The sequence below is a fragment of the Aphelocoma coerulescens genome, chromosome 14, assembly GCF_041296385.1.
Source record: "Aphelocoma coerulescens isolate FSJ_1873_10779 chromosome 14, UR_Acoe_1.0, whole genome shotgun sequence".
Classification (NCBI taxonomy): domain Eukaryota; kingdom Metazoa; phylum Chordata; class Aves; order Passeriformes; family Corvidae; genus Aphelocoma; species Aphelocoma coerulescens.
This window is the reverse complement of record NC_091028.1, coordinates 8,006,154-8,025,699: the sequence shown is the minus strand read 5'-3', so window position 1 is coordinate 8,025,699 and position 19,546 is coordinate 8,006,154. Positions and strand designations below refer to the sequence as shown.

Genomic DNA, 19,546 nt, shown 5'->3' with positions numbered 1-19,546 from the left:
TTTGAGAGAGAAAGGAGAATAGAATGACCTTAACTCCAGAGATGTCACTGAGGTTTCTGATGGATGTGTTGAACTTAAGCTCAGAATAAAGAAATTACAGAGGAAATGCTGGTTATCTAAAAGATGAATTTTACCATATTCATGGGAGTTTATAAAGGGTATTCCAACAAGCAGAGTATTATGCTGTTGTTGAAATAGCTTGAGAAGTTAAAGGTTGTCCTGCATAGTTCCTTATATAGTAAAAAAATAGATTTTATAGGTGTTAATCAGAAGAACTATGCTGGTATTTAAATTTTAAGGGATTTATTGTTAATAGTTGCTCTCTGTTCACCTGACTTAAAACTCTTTCTGCAGTGAGGTTGTTTGACAGTAAGAAGATACTCCTGCTGTCTCTTCCTTGTTTTCCATTCTTTTCTAGTACTGTGATGCTGTACTACACTGGTAGTTGTGCTAAGAAGCTCAGGGCAAGCTGTACATCAGCTTGAATAATTATGCTGTATTTGATACTGCTGAAATATATATTCAAAATATTACTAAAATAAGAATTTAGATGATATTTGAAACAGTATTGCTGCCTGTTAGAAAAAGGCTACTTGAAACCTCAAAGCATAGTTTACACTGTGTCATTTTACTTAGAGAAAATACATGAGTTAATTTAGTGGAATAATTGGCATGGGAAGAATGTTTTCAGGGCCCAAAAGAAAGAAGTTTGTGTCGGCCCAAGTGTATTTATAAACAAATTTATTTTAAAATGATATGATTTTGTTGGATTTCAGGTTCACAGACCAATGACACCAAAAGACAATTTCTTCTAGAACGGCTACTGGATGCAGTTAAACAGGTGAGAAATCCAACACACATTTCTGCAGTGGTTTGCTCAGAGTTGTCACTACTAGAAGGGACTGTCTTTGGTCTTTTTCCTTTTCTTTAACAAAGAAGGAAAAAGAAGAAAAGGAAACGAAGAAGAAACTGTGGCTTTCACGTAGTAATACTGAGTTTTTTTCTGCTAGCAAACAACTCCTATACAGTATTTATTTAAAATTCTTGATCTGGACAGATGATATTTGTGATAGATCTATTTTAAATATACATAATACTGTAGAATATATATTAGGAATATATGTTCTTGTAATCCTGATACGACTGAACTAAATTGCAGTGTACTGCAAAGTGCAACTTAGTTTATGTTTTAGAGTAGCAGGTTCTTTTCTTTGCACGAGATTTTTAGTGAATAGTTAAAATACATGTAAAGATGTGATTTATATATGTATGTCTGTATTTGTGTCAACGGGAGGTTCAGCAAGTAGAATTTCACAGACTGGATTCAATTGGGGAGAGCTTGGGAGGCAAAGGAATGCCTCAGAAGTAAGCCAGTGAAATGTTTTATACAGAGCGGTTCTTCCGTAATTGTAGCACTGAGCTGGGTAGGAGCAGTGGTTGGTTTTGTGGGTGCACATTTAAAACTCAAAAGTGGTAATTTCCACTCAGTTTTCAATTTATTGAAGGACCTGCAGGTGTGTTGCTCTGGCTAGCAAGGATATATTTGAACTGCAAGAGTAGCCCATTAGTGTAACATAATGCTCTAGAGCACTTTTTGGATGCAGGTTGTATTTGCCAATGCTTTATTTTGTGCTGCTTCCTTTTTTGATGTGACTTTGTTTCTTATATAGAAATTCCTCAGAAAACTGAATTTATTTAGTCTAACAAAAAGTTCTTAAAATTTCCTAAAATCTGTTTATTGCAGTGCCAAATACGGTTTGGAGGAAGAAAAGAAATTGCTTCAGACTCTGACAGCAGGTAAAATAGTCTAGGATTAACATGCTTAGATTTTGTATCCTAACAACATAAAATATATGGCACAAAATATTTGACAAGCTCAAAAATTGCATTGCACGAAAGCTAGGTGATCTGAAACTGAAATAACATGACTAACAGCCCCTCTAGCAGGTGAGGGTGATTTTTCAAATTGATTGCCAATTCTTCTGAATGTAATCTGTGCCTCAACTTTCAATCGTGATGAGACTGTGGGTATAATCAGATTATACTGCTTGCAAATAATGAAATTACTGCATAGAAGGGATCTTTTGCTGCTTATAAGATAATGGTTCACTTTCCATTCCCTATTCAGAGATCTGGAATAAAGTTGCTCTATAGAAACATAGTTGACTGTTCTTTTCACATGTGTTCATTAAAAATTCTCTTGCAGGGTGACCTGTTTGTGTGCTCAGTTTGAAGCTGTGTTCCAGCATGGCCTGAGGAGGAGCCGGGGATTAGCACTGACAGCAGCAGCAATCAAACAGGCAGCAGGTTTCTCCAGCAAAACTGAAACAGGTAAGTTGCTAATTGTAACTATCCTATTTTAAGGAGTTCATCTGTTCAGTCAAGTGATATAATTTCTAGTAGAAGTTTTAAGCATTGCACCAAACTGCAGATGTTGGTAGGATACTTTACACTTGGTGTGTTGTAGAAGTAGCAGTGAAAATGACTGTTGCCTCTTAGTTTAACTTGCATTCCAAGTTTCTCTAGAAATGCTTCTGTTAGGAAATCTGCACTTCCTACTGTTGCATCATGTATAGTGGTAAATTTATTTTGAATTCTGGCAGGGATAAATGTTGTGTAACTCTGCTGTTAAATTTTTAGAACAGTGTTTTCATTCTTGACCTTGTCTTACTCAGTTCTTTAAATGCCATATTTTATACAGGTCAGACATAACTTCTAATTATTGATGTAATTTTAGAAAGTTATATTGCTTTTATTGGTTGGGTTGGTTTTTATTACTTTCTCCACATTTAAAGAAAAGATTCCTTTATTTTTCTCTTCACCATATTTCTCTTTTTTTTAATCAGAACTATATGAAGATACTGATCAGTTTTTATCAATATTTGGGAGCACCACAAGGAAAGTGTTTCACTGGAAAAAGATATTGTTGCCTTTTAAATGCAACACTTCTGTTTTCTAAAGTAACATGAATTTGTCATTTGCGTGTCTGCAAATTATGGAGCTACCTGTTCCTTTGGACCTACCTTCTAACATTTCACATCTGCAGTAACATGGAGGTCTAAGGAAATCTTTTCCTTTCCATAATATGTTTCCAGTTGAACATACGAACCCGTGGATAAAATACTAGCTTAAATGTGCTTTTAAATGTGAATTCTGTGTAAAAGTGTCAGATTGAATCCTTTAATTTGTGTGGCTTTTTCAATGAGGTGAAAAATTCTAAGTGCTTAAATAGCGCGAGTTCTGTAGGAATAAATAACCTATTTAACTGGTGGGTTGCATGAAGAGGGTAAATGATTCACCTTGTTCAAAGTTATATTGTTACCTGTTTGTTTTCTAAGTTTGCATGTAAATGCATTCAGGTAGGAACTTAGTGGTTTTCTTACTGGGGTAGCTGTCATAATTATTATTATTATTATTGTTGTTGCTGTTGTTATTGTTATTATTATTATATTTCAGAGCCAGTGTTCTGGTATTATGTGAAAGAAGTCCTGAACAAACACGAGCTGCAGCGCTTCTACTCTCTGAGGGCCATCACTACAGACATTGGCAGAGGCCGGGCTTGGCTGCGCTGTGCATTGAATGAACATTCCCTGGAAAGATATGTTCATATGCTGCTTGCAGATAAGAATCGCCTCAGGTACTGTGTCTGATACCTTTGTAATGCAGGAAATGTATTGACAAATGAAGCACTGTCTGAAACCCCAGGCAGTCAACCAAAAGCCACAGCTGTAGTAGTCCCCCATATTAATTGCTATGTTCGTCGAGTCACTTAACATCATTTTTTAAAATTTTTGTCAGCCATTAAGATTGTGGCTTGTGCCTATATCAACATGTGACCTCTTCCCTAAATTCCTTACCTGTTCTTTCAGCAGTTTTCCTCACTGCAGCCTTGACACCATGCTTTAAGGTGCCTCTCATTCCACTAAAATAGTACAGAATTGTAGCCTTGTCTGATCAATCCATCACTGGTAATTGCCTGTTGCCTTTTGGAGGTGCTCATCCTGTAATTGCAAAGCTCCAGCAGTGCAGCAGTGGGGAGCTGCTGCTGCAGATCCCTGGGAAGTGGTTTGGCAGCAGTTTGTGAACCTTTTGTTACAGTTACTGAGAATAACTTACTAGGCATTGTGAAATCCTAATGTACTTTGGAAGTGCAAAATGCACTTAAGTTCATAAACTGAGTCCTGCCTTTTTCTCATACGTCTTCAACTCCTTTTTTTAATGAAAATTTGAGGTGCTTTCCTTTTTTTATCAATAACTGTTGAGCTTGCTCAAACCACTTGATCAAGTCCAGTGGATGCAGCAGAAAGGCATTTTTTCCATTTGCATTGATTAATGGATCTACTGGATAAGATTATTGCCAGAACTGAGTTCATTAGTACCTCCTTTTCATTTCTAGTTTGTTCCAGTCATCTGTAGCTTTCTTGCAAAACAGATTTTGATGAAGTCAAATAAAGACAAATGGAACAATAAAGAAGAAGGTCTGAAAACCATTATGAGGAAATTTGTGGCTTGGATTGTTATGTCGCTAATTACTCTCATGCTTGTAGCAATCTTTGCACAGTACCAGGACTATCAGCACACTGTATTGTAACGCTATTTCTAAAAAGGTTTAGTCCAGAATATTGGAGATTTAAATGTTACCCAAATTCAAATGGGATTTACAGAATCAGTTTACATCCCCAATTATATGTTTCGGAAACTTGTAAATGAATTTGTCAAAATTATTTAATATATAGATTGAGGGTTTTCTTGCTATATATTTTGTTGTTTAATTACCTGAATGCTGATAGTAAAAATACAGCATTCTGCTACTAGAAAGAACCAACCTTAGAACAACTAAATTTATGTGTTGACAGTGAAAAAAGTGGGGCTTTTTTTACATCTGAATTCACAGATAACTATGAATTACCCTAACTATTTAGGGTAATTGGTGTGGGTTTGGATATTGAAACAGGTCACAGAATAATAGAATATTAGGATTTGGGTTAGAAGGGACCCTTAAAGATTGTGTAGTCCAACCCTCCTGCCATGGGCAGGGACCCCTTTCACCAGAGCAGATTGCTCAAGATAAAGGGAACCTTTTTGTTTGTGTTCATGTGTTCTAAGCTTATATAAAACATCTGCACCAGTAGATAGAGAGAGATGCTGTGACTGCTAATGCAGTGTGACCCTCCAGGTCCTGAGTGGTTTTTTTTCCCCTAAAAGAGTGCAGAGCTAAAACTAAAGAAAAAAATACTCTTTAGCATGTCTTCTATAGAACTGGCTGAACAGTTATCAATTTCAGAACTGCAGGGAGTTACTGTGACATAAAATTTAATCCTTTGTGATACTACTACTTATTCTTCAGAGTTTTCTTGTCTTTCAGAAGTGAAATATATGTTACTATAGGACTACATATTTTTTTTTTCCCCTTAAATTACAGTGTCTTCTATGAAGACTGGTCTTTTATGATGGATGAAGAACGTTCTAGTATGATCCCTACGATGGCAGCTGGTAAGACTTTCTCTTCAGCATTACTGCTCTTGGAAAACCACTGCATTTTGGGATGTTACATCTGTTTCTGGTTGTGAGGAACTTCTCTAATACACTGTTTATGTGGACAATGTGTGTCAGAGGCACAGCCAGGGTGAGTAGTCAAGGTATTATGCCAATTTATGCTATGAATTGATGGATTGTTAAAATCCTGGATCTGGCCTTCCTACAATTAAAAAATCTTTCACGTAAATTTTTTAACTCTTCAGCAGTCAAGGCTAACTTAAAACCAGTGCAATTTAGAGAAAACAAAGTGGGTTATTCCTGACTAGAAAAGAGTAATGATGGAATTTTATAGTAAGATCCAAATTACAGGTAAATACCGGTAAGGAGAGTAAGAATAAGGAATGGTAACAAATAATTTACTTTCCTAGCATTCAGCCACAGAAGTGATGTATTATTTTATACCTCTTTTCTCAGATACGTGGTCACATGCTTCATTCTGCAAGACAAGGTTCATGGGCATTTTTGCTAATAGAATATAGGAACCAACAAATACTAAAGTTGCAGTAAATGGGTTTAAATAAAAGATTATAAATAAATGAGTTCACAGTACTTTTTGATTATTTAATGTGCAGCTGAAGAGCCATCAAGATGAATTCAGAACTGATTGCATCAGCTTGAATATAATCTAGAAAGGAATGAATGGCACATGAAAGAATAAGACTTCATGACTTGGGAACTGTGGGAAATTTTTGGGAAAAATATTCTACATGTCATAGCTTCGTTAAACCTTAGGTTCTGTGTTCATAACTTCCGTGTGAGGTTCATGGTGCATTTTTGGTCTCTTTTTCCCCCTTTTTTTATCTGCAGGTCTGAACTCCATTCTTTTTGCTATCAACATTGATAATAAGGATTTAAATGGACAGAGCAAATGCACACCCACTGTGTCAGATTTGTTAAAGGAATCCACACAAAATGTAACATCCTTATTGAAAGAGTCCACTCAGGGTGTCAGCAGCCTCCTCCGGGAGATCACTGCCTCGTCTGCGGTCTCGATTCTCATAAAACCTGACCAGGACTCTGACCCACTGCCTGTGCTCTCAAGGAATGTAAATGCTGGTAAGCTTTTATGCAATGTTAGTGCTGTTCAGAAACTTAGAAAATATTCAAGTGTGTTTAAATAACTTTTTAGTCTACTTTTAATGCACTATTATAGAACAGAAGTCTTAAAAGTAAGTGCACTACACATACAAAGCAGTTGAGTGTGTAATTAAAAAGCATGAAATTGGAAATACTGGGTGTGAATGCTGGATGGTAACTGTGTATTTCAGCATTCTTGTATCACTGTGAGAGGGAGGCTAAACTGTTTTATTGGTAGTACTTTGCTTGTGACCTGAATTTCAATTTCTTATTCATAAAATTATGCTTGGGAGTTTGTGATGTAATGATTTTTCATTTTAATGTTTTCTTTTGGCATCTTGCCAGTCACACATACACTGACGTACCTCTGTTGTTATATATCAGATACAAATCTTAGCTTGTAATCTTCAAATAGTGACTGTGTTTACAGTCTGAATTCCTATGAAAAACAGATAATTGCTAAAATGAAAATTTACTCATACACTCTTTACCTTTAGAGGCCTTAGTGTTACAACCAGCTTGTATGAAGTTAGTTACTAACAAAGACCCAAAATCTTACTCTCTTATATTTTGAAATCAGTCCATCAAAATGTGATTTTCATTATATATTTCTGTTCCAAAAATAACAAAGGAATATTTTATTATCTTTGTTTCTGGAAGTTGAGCTAGAAGTTTGTTTTGCTTTGTAAAAGTACAAAGCTGCAGGAAGATTTATGTGCTTTTTAATTAAAAAGCAAGGTTTGAGTTTAGGCATTAAATTGTTTTGGTTTTGAGAAAAAGGCACAAACTCCACATGTGAATCTGGTAGGAATAGAAGTTGAGATAAATCTGTTTTTTATTGGCATTTAAAACAGACTTCATCTTCAAAGACAGTTTTTAAAACAAACTCGTAGTAAAGTTTTTGTTGTATAGCACTTAAATGAGATTAAAATCATAGGTGATACTTGACTTGGGATAACTTTGTTAGTATAGAATAGGCTTGCAAGATGAAATAAGATAGTAATTGACCATATGGTGCATATGACTCCACAACATGGTGTACTGATGTGTACAGTACATGTGTATACCCAACATGAATGGTACAACTTGCAATAAAATGTCACTTTAAAAAAAATTGAATTTGTTCAAATGCAATTATATGTGGAATGTTAGAGCAAGTCAGATGTTTTCATTAAAGTCTGTGTTCTTTGTTGGAATTCTATTTGCAACCAGAATGGGTTTTAACATCTTCTTTAAAGTATGTTAGTGTGTTTTGTGGATATATAACAGCTGGACTTGAATTAAACAAAGCAATTTAGTCCCAGTGTAAGGTGTCTCGGTGAGTAAATGTCTGATGTTTCTTAGAGTGCTTCAACTTTGCATTTAGCTTCATGTACACATCAGATTCAGTGAGAATAGGTAATAGTTTAAAAATAAGTGCTGTCACTGAATACATCTGGTGTAATCAGAGAGATTTGTATTTCTAGACCAAGAGCTAATTAGCTGAAAACTGACTGTTCAATTTTTAGAGTACAGGCAAAACTATTTGATTGGGTTGTGGATTTTGTTTGTGTTGTGAGTTTGTCTTTCTAGTTTTTCCTCTTAAAGTGCTTCATGTTTTCTCTGTTGTGCAGACCTGCTCTGCATTATACACTAGGTGTAGTCCATGGGAGAAAGTGACAGGAAGGCTAACTTTTTATTTTAAATTTAATTTCATGAGTTTATAGAACTTTTTTTCCAGTTTCAATTGAATCATGTTATGAATGCATCTCCAAAATGTCTTCTAAAAACTGAATTATGTAAGGCATATAAAATAAAGCTGGTAATTAGAGAATTTAAAAGCTCATGTGTATGGAAAGATAATGAATGCCATGTAGATCTAAGTGGTTTTTTCTTGACTGGAGTAATTTAGTACATGAGCTCTTTTAAGAAAAAACCAGGTTTCTTATATTATTTCTCTTTTCTAAATTGTAAAACTTTGTATTGCTACTAGATGTGAAATACAAAAAAGATCGAAAAAAGAAGAAGAGAGTGACTAATATTATCTCATTTGATGAAGAGGAAGATGAGCAAAACTTGGGAGATGGCACAAAGACTCTGATTACAGGAGAAAGTTCAGAAGAGAGTGTAGACAGATCTTCAGTTCTTGCATTATCCTCTTCTGAAAGCACTCTTGGTAAAAATCTGAATGGGAGTGAAAGTAACCATTCGTGGAAGAGCAATTCAGTATTCATGAATGGAGAGTATGAATACCAGAAACTGGATGTGAAGAGTATTGATGATGAAGATGCAGATGAGGATGAGCTGTATGGAAAAACATTAGGAAATAAAGGCACAGAAGGTGAAACTGAAACTTCTGGAAAGTAAGTATTGGTGCAGGAGATAGTGGTGTAAACTTTCCATGCTTCCTCTCCACCTCTCCCTTTCCTTCATGGCTAGTGGCAAATTGATGTGTTGAACTGAACTATTGATCTTCTCTTTTTGTTCCTATTCCTCCTCCCTCACCTTCCCCCCCCCCCCCCCCCCCTTTTTTTTTAAATCCGGTTTTTCCCCCTTTTTTTCCTGCTTAAAAAATACGGGCCACTGCAGTGGTGGTATTTTGCTTCTAAGTTTCACTGTAATCCCAAATTTTGAGGTTTCAGAATTCTTGTTCTCCTTGAAGTTCTCAGTTGTTAAAATTGTTGCATGATACAGCCAGGCTATAATTCTGGCCAGCTTGGTATTTCTTTATTCTTAGTATGATAACAATTCTATTTTGGCTTCACAGTAAAAATGTGTATTTTAAACAGAGTAAGCTTGTTACATCAGAGTAGACAGTTAAACAAAGGCAGGACAAAACTGAGAGAGAAAGAGTAATTTTAGATACTAATATGCCATCTTTCTTTCTGACACAGAAATTTGTTTAGAGAAAAAGGCAAGCACTGCTTGTCTCATCTACTTTGGAATGTCTGATCTTTAATGAATTAATGTATGGCTGACCAAGAAATTGGCAGGCAGATTGAAATAAAGATTTTTCTTGCAGTGGTGTCTCTGAAAGAAATATAAGCATTATGAACGTTAATACTGACTGTATAAATAGATTGTTTTGTTTGTTTGTTTGTTCTAAATAGACCTCATGAAATAGTCACATGCAATTCTCAGATATGCAGTTGGACTCCTCTGCAGGTCCTGAATGATGACTCAGATGTTCTATTTCCTGTCAGTGCTGTTGGCTCTTACTCCCAGACAGGTGGGCATTTGAATTCACAGAATTCCTGCAACCTTTATTCTAACTCAGGCCAATGGTAAGAAATAACGGGATTGTAAAGACATAGGAGATACTGCACAACTGGGATAAAAAGTTCAATTAAAATTTATTCTAGTTCTGAGCCAGAGTTCTCTGTTTGAGTAGTTATTTAGTTAAGGAGGATTTATCACTGTCAAAATAAAACAGAGTTTCATTGGGATTAAGCTATGGTCTTGTATTTTATTAAAGTTTAGGAAAATTGTATAGAAAGTATCCATGTCTGTTTTGTAGATTCCACTAAGCTGCAAGAAGCTCCAAGTGTGTTTGAGAACTTGAATTCAAATTAATCTTGACGGATTGGAGAGCAGCTGGAAGCAGTTCAATAGAAGCTGTTAACTTGAAATACAGGATAAGGAATGATTGACTAGGAAATATTTGCTCAGAAAAGGATATGGGAATCATAGAATGGTTTGGGTTGGAAGGGATCTTCAGACATCATTTATTCTAAGACTGGCTTTCTGAGCTCTGAGCACCAGTTGCCAGCTCACATCTTCATGTGCTAGTATACTCAGTTTTCTGCAGGTTACAAGCTGATAGCGAATTAACAGAGCTGTACATAAATGAAAGTGTCATTTGTAAATGCAGGCTCCATTGCAGTATTATATGCAGTGAGGGGTACTGCACTTCAAGAATGATGTGAACCATTTGAAGCAAGCAATAAAAGTGGTCAAGGGAATGGAAAAGAAGACCTGGTGCTTTTACAGTATCTGTATTAGTACCAAAAACAAACAAAAAAACTCCACCAACCCTCCCCTTCACCCTGTTGATATTTTTCTAGCTGTTCATAAAACATTGCTTCTACAGAACTTTGGGTATACTCATTTCAGTGACCATTTAAAAACTTCTCAGTGGTATTCAGATAATGTTTTAATTGTAGAATATTTCATATTTTTTTATACTCATTATATGTCCAAGAGTTTAAATGGGTTGTTGATTGAAGGCCTGTGAAAAACTGTAATTCAGCTCTGTAAGTTCAGTGATAAAAATGTGAATCATAAAATAATGCTGCACTGCCCTCTGCTGTATTTTAAAATATGTACTTCATAAGAAATGCCAGTGGTTCAAAAAAAAAAAGTACATTTTAAATTTTTTCTTGTGCTGCCACATTTTTCAGTTTACAAAGGAATGGATTTAGAAAACATTGAGTAGTTTGTGGAATTGTGGTCTCTTAAATGTAATACAGAAACAGTTGGGGAACATCCACAGGTTGAAATCTGGAATACAAGGAAACATTCCTGTTTATGGGGTGTGGTGTGTGGAATGGGAACTCACAGTTGCTGTCAGTAGATGTCATGAGGCATCAGGGTCATGATGGGAGCTCACAGTTGCTGTCAGTAGATGTCATGAACTGGGGGTTTTTGTCTGAAATCAAAAATCAGGAGTGCAAGCCAAGGCTTGGTTCTGGAGGCAGATGACCAAAGAGGACGTCTGTATATATCTGTGTACATCTATATACGTAACTGTCACAGGGACTTACTAAGAAGGTACCAAAGTCCCTTGTTTCATGTTGCTTCATCTCAGAACTGTTTTGAATGCAATGCTCAGCCTACTGGAGATGGTCAACAGGCCCAGTCAGATCCCTGCTGGGCACAGGACAGATATTTTCAGTCCTCCTGTCCCTCTTTGTGATCTGTCATGCAAGTCAGAGTGATGCAACGTTGGGCTGGTGAAAGGAGTCAGTTCATCAGTGCTAGGAGAAAACCCCCCAGACCCTGCTGCCTGCTCTCACCTCTCTGAACAGGGAGGAGGTGATGGGGTGTAGGGGAGGCCTGCACTAAGTGCCCATTGTTCAACCCAAGGCAGTCAGGGAGAGGGATACACGGGGATCCAGGCACCCTCTCCTCAGCCACACTGACAATTTGCTGAGATGGAAAGCTGCCTTTGACACTTGTTTACTTGACTTTGGAGGTTGCACTTGTGCTGGATGAATGATGTTGGAAGGAATGTGCATTAGCTTATTCTGAGGGCAGTCCAGCCCAGTAACTGGCAAGCTCATTATTATCATGATATTTTTGTTCAAACATGCTTAATGAGTTCCTCTAAAATACACAGTTTAACCCAATATTTTGGTTTATAGGTCTTAATACTGATAAATAACATTTTTTTTTTCGAAATAGCATAATCTATAGTGTTGTATGTTAATACGTGTTTTCAGTATTAATCTGTTGCAATGCTCCAGGGATGTGTCAGGGCATATCATATCTCCATGTAACTAGAAATGAGAAAGCCTCCATCAAAATGCAGTTGCTTGGAACAAAAATGAAGTTTGTATTTTAGGAACTGAGCTTCAGTAAACTCTACAGCTTCAAAAATAAATTTTCTCCTCCATAGACTTTCTGACATAACTCTATTCCCCATTAACTTATTTTCTAGAATTTCTGCTTTTAAAATTTGTATTATTTAGGATTGTCTTATAGTAACTTTGTAGCCCTTATAGTGAGATGCAGAGCACATCAATAAAATATGATTTTTGTTTGTTTCTGCCTGAGCTTCCTTAATGACAGGCTCAGTGATGTGGATGTTTTGCTGCCGACAGTTGTAGATCTATGGACAGATGCGCATTATTCATGGTTTTTAAACAATATCTCATCTGTCTGATTCCTGATGGTTGGTACAGAGACGTAAGGAGAAGCCATGGTGCTCTCTTAGGAATACAGAAAGCACTGGTGTTTTTGCAAGGTTTAATGTGCTGGGGACTAACCACAAATTCTTCTCCTGCAAGTCACAACCAGATTCGTAGTGAGCATCAGGTGCCATGTGGTGTTTCAGCTCCAGGGGCTTGTGAAAGTGACTTCAGGAAGAAGTCTCCTCATAGCTTTGCAACTCTATACATATAAAATATAATTTAGGAATTGTGCAATACTCTTTTTTTTTTTTATGAGGGCTATGTTTCTAAGAGGCTTGACAATCCTGCTGGCATTCAGGGTGAATTTGCAGAAGCCAATTTTGGAGACAATTAGAAGTGTTTAAAAGCTATAGCAAGTTGAGTGTTTCTGTTTAAAAATTTAACTACCTTACTTCTGGATTTATGTTTTTATTTTATTTTTTGAGGACTGGAACCCAAAGAAAGCTAATGCTTGTGCATTCTGCTTTAGATAACTTGGAGAATGGAGAGGGGCATGAACATGCTGTTCATCCGGTAGAACTGGTTCCAAGGAGATCTGATCTTCCTTACAGGTATGTGCCAAATATGTTTCTCTTAAAAGAAAAAAAGCTTCACCCTATAGCTGCCAACTTATTGTTACCTAATGCACTTAGTACTGGAAAACCAACTGCTCATCAGGGTACTTCTGCATATGTTTGGAAAGACAAATGCAAAAAACCTACAATTCCTTTTTTGCATAGTTTCAAGTGCTGAACTTTCCCTAATTATGTGGAAGAAGTCACACAGAGATGTCAAATAAGAGACAGACTTGGCCTCCTGGTTTTGAAAATAGGTTTTAAGTTGGTTTTTATGTTATTTTTTTACTATATTCTCCATGGCCTTTTAATCTGGAATTTTTGTGTGTCTTCTTAAATCAGACTCCCAGAAGATATATTAAAGGACTGTTCAACATATTTTGATTAAAAATGGGTGAATAGGATAACAATTGTAGTTTCTGGAATGCTTTTTTCTTAAGTTTTGAATTCAGGATTTTGTTTTCTTATATTGATTATCCTGTCCTTTTGTGACTAGAGTGGAAGTCAGTCCTCCAGCTCAAGTGAATACTTTAAGCAGTATGTTGCCTTCAGCCACTGTGCCAGAATCCATGACAATTAGTAAGTACTTCCTTGATGTATCTAGATTGATGGAAAGAACTTTGAAGGTCCTGTAACTCTTTCTATTTTTGTTTCAATAAGATCTGCTTAGAGAGTCATAGAGCACTTAATTTCTGATGTGCTGGTCATGTTAGTAATAACTGCTCTAAAATGATGTTTGTATTGGCAGGTTATGCTTCATTGCAGCTGAATATCCTTATACTAAATGTGGCTTCAGTAGTTAAATGAAAAATAATGATTTGATTAACATCTTTAAATTTCTACAAGCTCTGAAAGGACTGAGGGTTGGTTCTGATGTAGTCTTACTTCTTTTGCCTGTTTTCATTAATGCCTAGTCAGAAACAAGCAAACAAACCCCCCTCTTTCTGTGGTTTTGATATGAAAATCTGCTCCAAACATAAACACGGGCTTTAATACCTTTAGTTAATATTAAGGGGGAGAACAGTCATGTTTCAGTGGTATTAAGAGTAGAACTAGACAAGATAAAATAGTATTTTCTGCAGAGACAGATTAATAGAAGCACAGGCAGTTTGTTTATCACATATTTATCTTTTTTCTTTGCATAAACTTGTAGAACAAAGACTTAGTTCTTAAACTGTGTTCTAAACATGTAAGCCAGTATGTGTTTATATTCCTCACTGTACAGAATGTTCTGTAACTGAACTGGCTTTGTTCCTAAAGCTCTCGGGTGTGTGTTTGTTTCTTCTTATAAATTTCAATATGTACAAGTTATAAATTATGACATTTGGGAAGTTACAAGTGATGCAGCCAAGATTCTTTTCTGCAATTGATTCATGGAATAATCAAAATGAATGAAATATTAAAATACTCTAATCTCATTTTCTAAAGTCATATTCAAGTGCTGTGTCAACCTGTGTTAAAGGAGATAAAACAAGCATTTTCACTGGGCAGTGTTTCAGGGTCTGGCACTGGTCTGCTGACTGAGCTTTGCAAAGCTGAAAAATCGTTTCTTGCAAAGTACTTCATGAAGTGGCAAACTAGTTTGAGACTTAAAGTGCCATAATTGAAGTGTAGAATGGACTTACTGTTATTAGCTGCAGTGATACTTTGGTCACTAGATATTCTCTGCTAATATTATTCCTACAATATCCTTTTGTTCTTATTTATTTCTCAGTTAGAGAATTGCACAGGGCAATTTTCTGGTGCCGCTGCACTTGGTTGATTCTGCTGTTTGTAGGGGTGTCAGGTACCAGCAGGGGCCGCAGTTGGTCTCCTTCCGTTGCTCAGTTATTTCCTAGTGTAGGTAGGACAGCTATAAAATAGAAAGAAAATCTGGAGATTTTAAATTCTCAATACTTAGCCATTTGTAAATGGAGTGAAAACACAGCATCAACAGAAGCATGCACACTATCATTAGTTTCCCAGTTCAGAGAAGGCTTTGGTGAAAGGAAGGGTGGGAAGCATGTCAAACCCATCTATAAAGCCAGTAGAACACCTAGTAAATAATCTAATCATAATTATAATTAAAATTCAGCTGACTATAAATTTATAGAATTAGTTAATACCTTTGTAATAGCTGATCCTGGGTATGTTGAATAAAAATGCCTTTTTCAAGTTTGTTGTTATTGATTGTAGATCCTCTACAGGAGGAATTCAGTGCTATGACAAAGTCAGACGCTGAAGCTCTTTCTCTCTATTGCAATTAGCAGAAGAATTATTAAATGCTGAGGCTTATAGCTTGGTTGCATAGCAACTGATTCTAACACATCAGGCAGGAAGAATTGAATGCAGTAGTGCAGTGAGAAAAGCTGGGAGGTCTCCAGTGACTGGATTTTTGTCTTTCCTACTTCTGAAGACAAAGCCTGAAATGAATTTTTAAAAATTATATTATTTTCCTGCTTTCTTGCCAACCTATTAGTATAGTACTAAACTTTTCTTACTTCTTTTGATATGCAGGCTAGAAAGGTATGTTATGAGAAGCTGTAATTTAAAATTTCTGCCATTTAAAATAATTTTCCTGAATTGTGTCCTATGCATTTGTAAGGTATAGGTTAACTTAGAAGCAGATACCTCTCAAAAAATACTAATACCACTCAAGAGAAATCCTAATCCACAGAGCTTTGCTGTTTCTGTTAGGCATAATTTAAGAACTTGCCCTGCTTTGCAGATTGTTTTGTCATAACCAAGTTTATAAAGAGTTAGGTTGGTCAGAAGTTTTCTATTTATGCATCTACTCTACTGTGTAATTTTCAGTTTTTAAAAAAGTTGTATTTATCTTACTGAACTTGAATCACAAACAACACTGTTTCAAGAGTTGCCATTGGAAGATTGTATTTTCAGCATTATTTTTCACCAGAAGAAGCTGTCCCACCAACACGAGTCTCCCCATTTTGTTTTTGCAGTAGGAAAAAAAGAAGTTCCAAAGCTTTCATTTTAAAAGGATGCTACTTGTGTTCTTCTTTACGAGGTTCTTTTATCATAGTACTATTTTTAGGAAATAATTGGTAATTTAGTTTTTTCACTATAATTTTCTTCCGTTTTTAAAATTGGGCTTAACCACAGAGGTTAGGAAAGGTTGTAACATTGTACATCATTCCATATTTTTTCATATATTCTTGAGAAATCCCCAAGCTTTTCACGATCACTGAAGAACTTTACTGAATAATCAAACCTCCATGTTATATTTTTATCCTGGTTGTGTAAGTGAATAAGGTGTATGTTTTTGTACTTTCTGTGTCTTCTCAATAGCTTCTGACCTGTTCTGTAACCCAGTTGCCAGAGGTCACTGGCAGGTACTAAATTCTTGTGTCTTCTTTGAAAGCACAGCTGTGGAGGGGGAGGGTGTTTGTATTTCATTGGGAGAGGAAAGCTGCAGTTCACTTTACAGGCTTGGTTTTCACCGGGACTCTTCCGTACAGTAGAAGGCCAACACAATTTGTTTCCTACTAAAATTTGCCTTGCGAATAGTGACATGACAGGATAATATTTACAAGATTTTTGAGCACTAAATTAAGCCTTAAAAGGCTGTGTTCATGTAGGCAGCTTAGGGAGCATCAAGCTCTTTATGTCTTTAAAGGTCAGACTTCTGATTTAAGATGTAACTAGTCTGCTGGAAGTTTTATTTGTCTCTGAAAATATCTGTGTAAATTTTCACTCATGAAAATAAAATAAAAAAAAGATTCCTGCAAACTGCTCCCAGCCCACCCTGGTATTCTATCTGCAGGATTGCAGAGGAGGCTGCATGACCTTGTGTACTCTGAGGGATGATTTCACTTACAGCTCATTCTTCACAACAGGTGATTGCAAATCATACTTCTCCAATCTTTGGCTAAACAGCAGAAGAGTTGTGAAACTTACGACTTTTCTGGAGGTTGCTGGAAACTGGCAGGTGTTTCTTAAAGCATTATATATTTCATGCTCTGAGTTTGACCTTATGAAAGCTTTCTAGAAGCTAGATTTTGCACGAAATATGGAATTTAATTAAAAAATGTTTCAGAGCAAATATTCAGTTCATGACTAATTAGGCACCACAGGTTATTTTCAGCAATAAAAAAAGATTTTTAATGTTTGAAAAAGTGAGGTTTAATATGAAAAAAATTAATTAGTACATTCCTTGATTTTCATGTTATCTTTTTTTTTTTTCTGATGAGGAATGGTTTGGAATTATTGGTTTCTACATGGAAATTCTTTTTTCAAGAAGCTGTTGCAAAACTATCTATTAGGAAAAACTTCACTAGTTATCATCTCTGTCTTTATGGAACTCTGATTATCACTTCACTTTTAGATATGTTGGTGTTGAATGCTGATCCTTAATAACAGTAGTTTACTGCCTTTCATTAATAATACTTTACAGAACATAAATGTCATCAAGCACAAAACAGCTCAGAAGTAGGACGTAAAGTCTAACATCAAACACTTCTCTGAAGTAGGAATACTTGGCCACCCTCCCACTGTTTTATTAAAAAAAAAAAAAATAGAAGGGGGGAAGAAAGATTGAGGTTGTACAGTCCAGAAGTCAGAAAATGCCAAATTTATGGTTGCTGCTACAACCCTGACTTTTTTTTTTCTAATTTATTCCTTTTTCTAACCCTCACAATGTATGAAACATAAGTTTGCTGGAAAAATTAGGTTATGATCATACACTCATCTTGGAGGCAAGTGTAACAGACAGACAAAAGCTCATGAACTGGGGATATTCTGGCTGGTTTGAAGGGAACCTGCTGCAGTGTATGATACTGGATTTCCTTTGCATTCAGCTGACTGCTCTGACATGCTGCTGAAATTTTTCAGGAAACATAAGTGAAAGTAAGAAATTACAATTTTTGGAAGTTTAAAATATTATGCCTGAATTAAATAGGATGGTTTCCTTTTAGTTCTACTCCGTTCCTTGCTTCAAAAGATCGTGAAATTAAGTTTTCTGATGTTTTTTTTCTTGATAAATTTTTACTCATTTAATTATACTGTTTCACTCTTTTGTGTTTACTATGGATAGAGAGGTTGAAGAAGCATGGTTGATAAACTGTATAGTTCTCGTGTTTGTTTTGAGTAATTTGTAGAAAATATGACTCCTTAATACTCATCACTTCAAGAAGAACCAGCATAGCTATAGCCATGGAGCAGTCTTGCTGCTCAGGTAGGCATGGGCTGGACCAGCCTTCTTGGAATTCTGGTCTCTTAGCCCAGACTGGTGGTTTGTGTTGATGCTTTCATCCACACCCGCAGTGGTATCTGTAATTGAGCTAAATTAGCAAGAAATACTGAGTATGAAATGTGTTTGCATTTGTGGTCTTAAATTAAGCATTGATTTTTGCCCTATATGTGATAATGAAATTTGGAGTTTCTGCTTTGTTGTGTGTCTATAGTATTGTCACTTCCATGGCTCTCAGAAAAATAAGGCAAATGGAAATAAATAAGCAATTTAAAGTCTTCTATTTCAAGAGGCTTTTTTTCTTCTTCTTTTGTGCTAACCATGGTCTTTAGCAGAATCTTGCTTTTGTGCTTCTGCTTGTGTATGTGTGTGGGAGAGGGGAGTGAGAAAAGATGGGATTTCAGGTCTCTACTCATGCAGAAGATTCTGGATGGAATAAGGAAAAGGAGATTAAGTTATTATGCAAGTTAAGGTTACAATTTGAATAGGCTGGTAAAATTGAAATAATTAAGACAATTTATAATAGCTTAGCTTTATAAATGTTAATAAATCAGTACACATTAAGACACTGGGTACACACACAGGCAATTACTGCAGAGTGGGCACCCCAGTGCAAGTGCAGAGCCAGGGCTACAGTAATGTGTCTGAGCAGCAACAGCTTTAGTTTATTCAGAGTTGGAGACATAATAGCAACTACTTGTTGATCGTGCACTATCATATTTTAATGGCACACTTAAAATATTTAAAATGCCATTGGCTTGATACATTCTTGAGGAGGATTCTGAATTCAACATTATAGTTCAAGATCTTTACTTTGTTACAGAGTGTTACTGTACAGAAAGCTTACTGTTGATCCTTTTGCTTGTGTTGTTTATTTGTATGATGCTCTAACACTTACTGGATTATTCTATATTCCTCATCCATAGAGCAATTGTTTATTTCATAGATAGGTTGATGGATTATTGTCCCTTGTGCTAGGATTTAATACTCAGAAATGTTACTATTTCACTTTCAGTTTTTCTACAAGATTTGGATTTGTTTTATGTTTTTTTTTCCTTTTCTTTTCTTTTTTTTAAGGGTTACATGGAGAACCCATAAAAGAGGCTAAATTACTGTAGAAAAAGTAATTATTCTTTCTATGCTGAATTAATGAAGGGCAAACTCCCTCTAATGACCTACTGAAGTATTTCTTGCTAATATCAGTTAGCTCTTAAGCTGTAATATGGTTATTATGGAATGGGCAGAAAAATGATCATTTTCTTTCTTCATGGCCAAAGATGCAGGAATGTTTTGGAAAA

General features: G+C 35.9%; 1 protein-coding gene across 3 annotated transcripts in view; it reads left to right on the top strand.

Moving 5' to 3' along the window:
* The window catches only part of SNX29 (sorting nexin 29), a 115,975-nt gene that overhangs the window by 5,350 nt on the left and 91,079 nt on the right, over positions 1 to 19,546 (top strand). For all 3 annotated transcript variants that reach the window (XM_069029508.1, XM_069029507.1, XM_069029509.1), the window contains exons 2-11: positions 777 to 841; positions 1,745 to 1,797; positions 2,207 to 2,331; positions 3,457 to 3,637; positions 5,423 to 5,493; positions 6,346 to 6,594; positions 8,588 to 8,957; positions 9,705 to 9,823; positions 12,976 to 13,057; positions 13,557 to 13,639. In XM_069029508.1, coding sequence (XP_068885609.1) covers positions 777 to 841; positions 1,745 to 1,797; positions 2,207 to 2,331; positions 3,457 to 3,637; positions 5,423 to 5,493; positions 6,346 to 6,594; positions 8,588 to 8,957; positions 9,705 to 9,823; positions 12,976 to 13,057; positions 13,557 to 13,639 — 1,398 coding nt within the window. The remainder of the gene's footprint in view (positions 1 to 776; positions 842 to 1,744; positions 1,798 to 2,206; positions 2,332 to 3,456; positions 3,638 to 5,422; positions 5,494 to 6,345; positions 6,595 to 8,587; positions 8,958 to 9,704; positions 9,824 to 12,975; positions 13,058 to 13,556; positions 13,640 to 19,546) is intronic.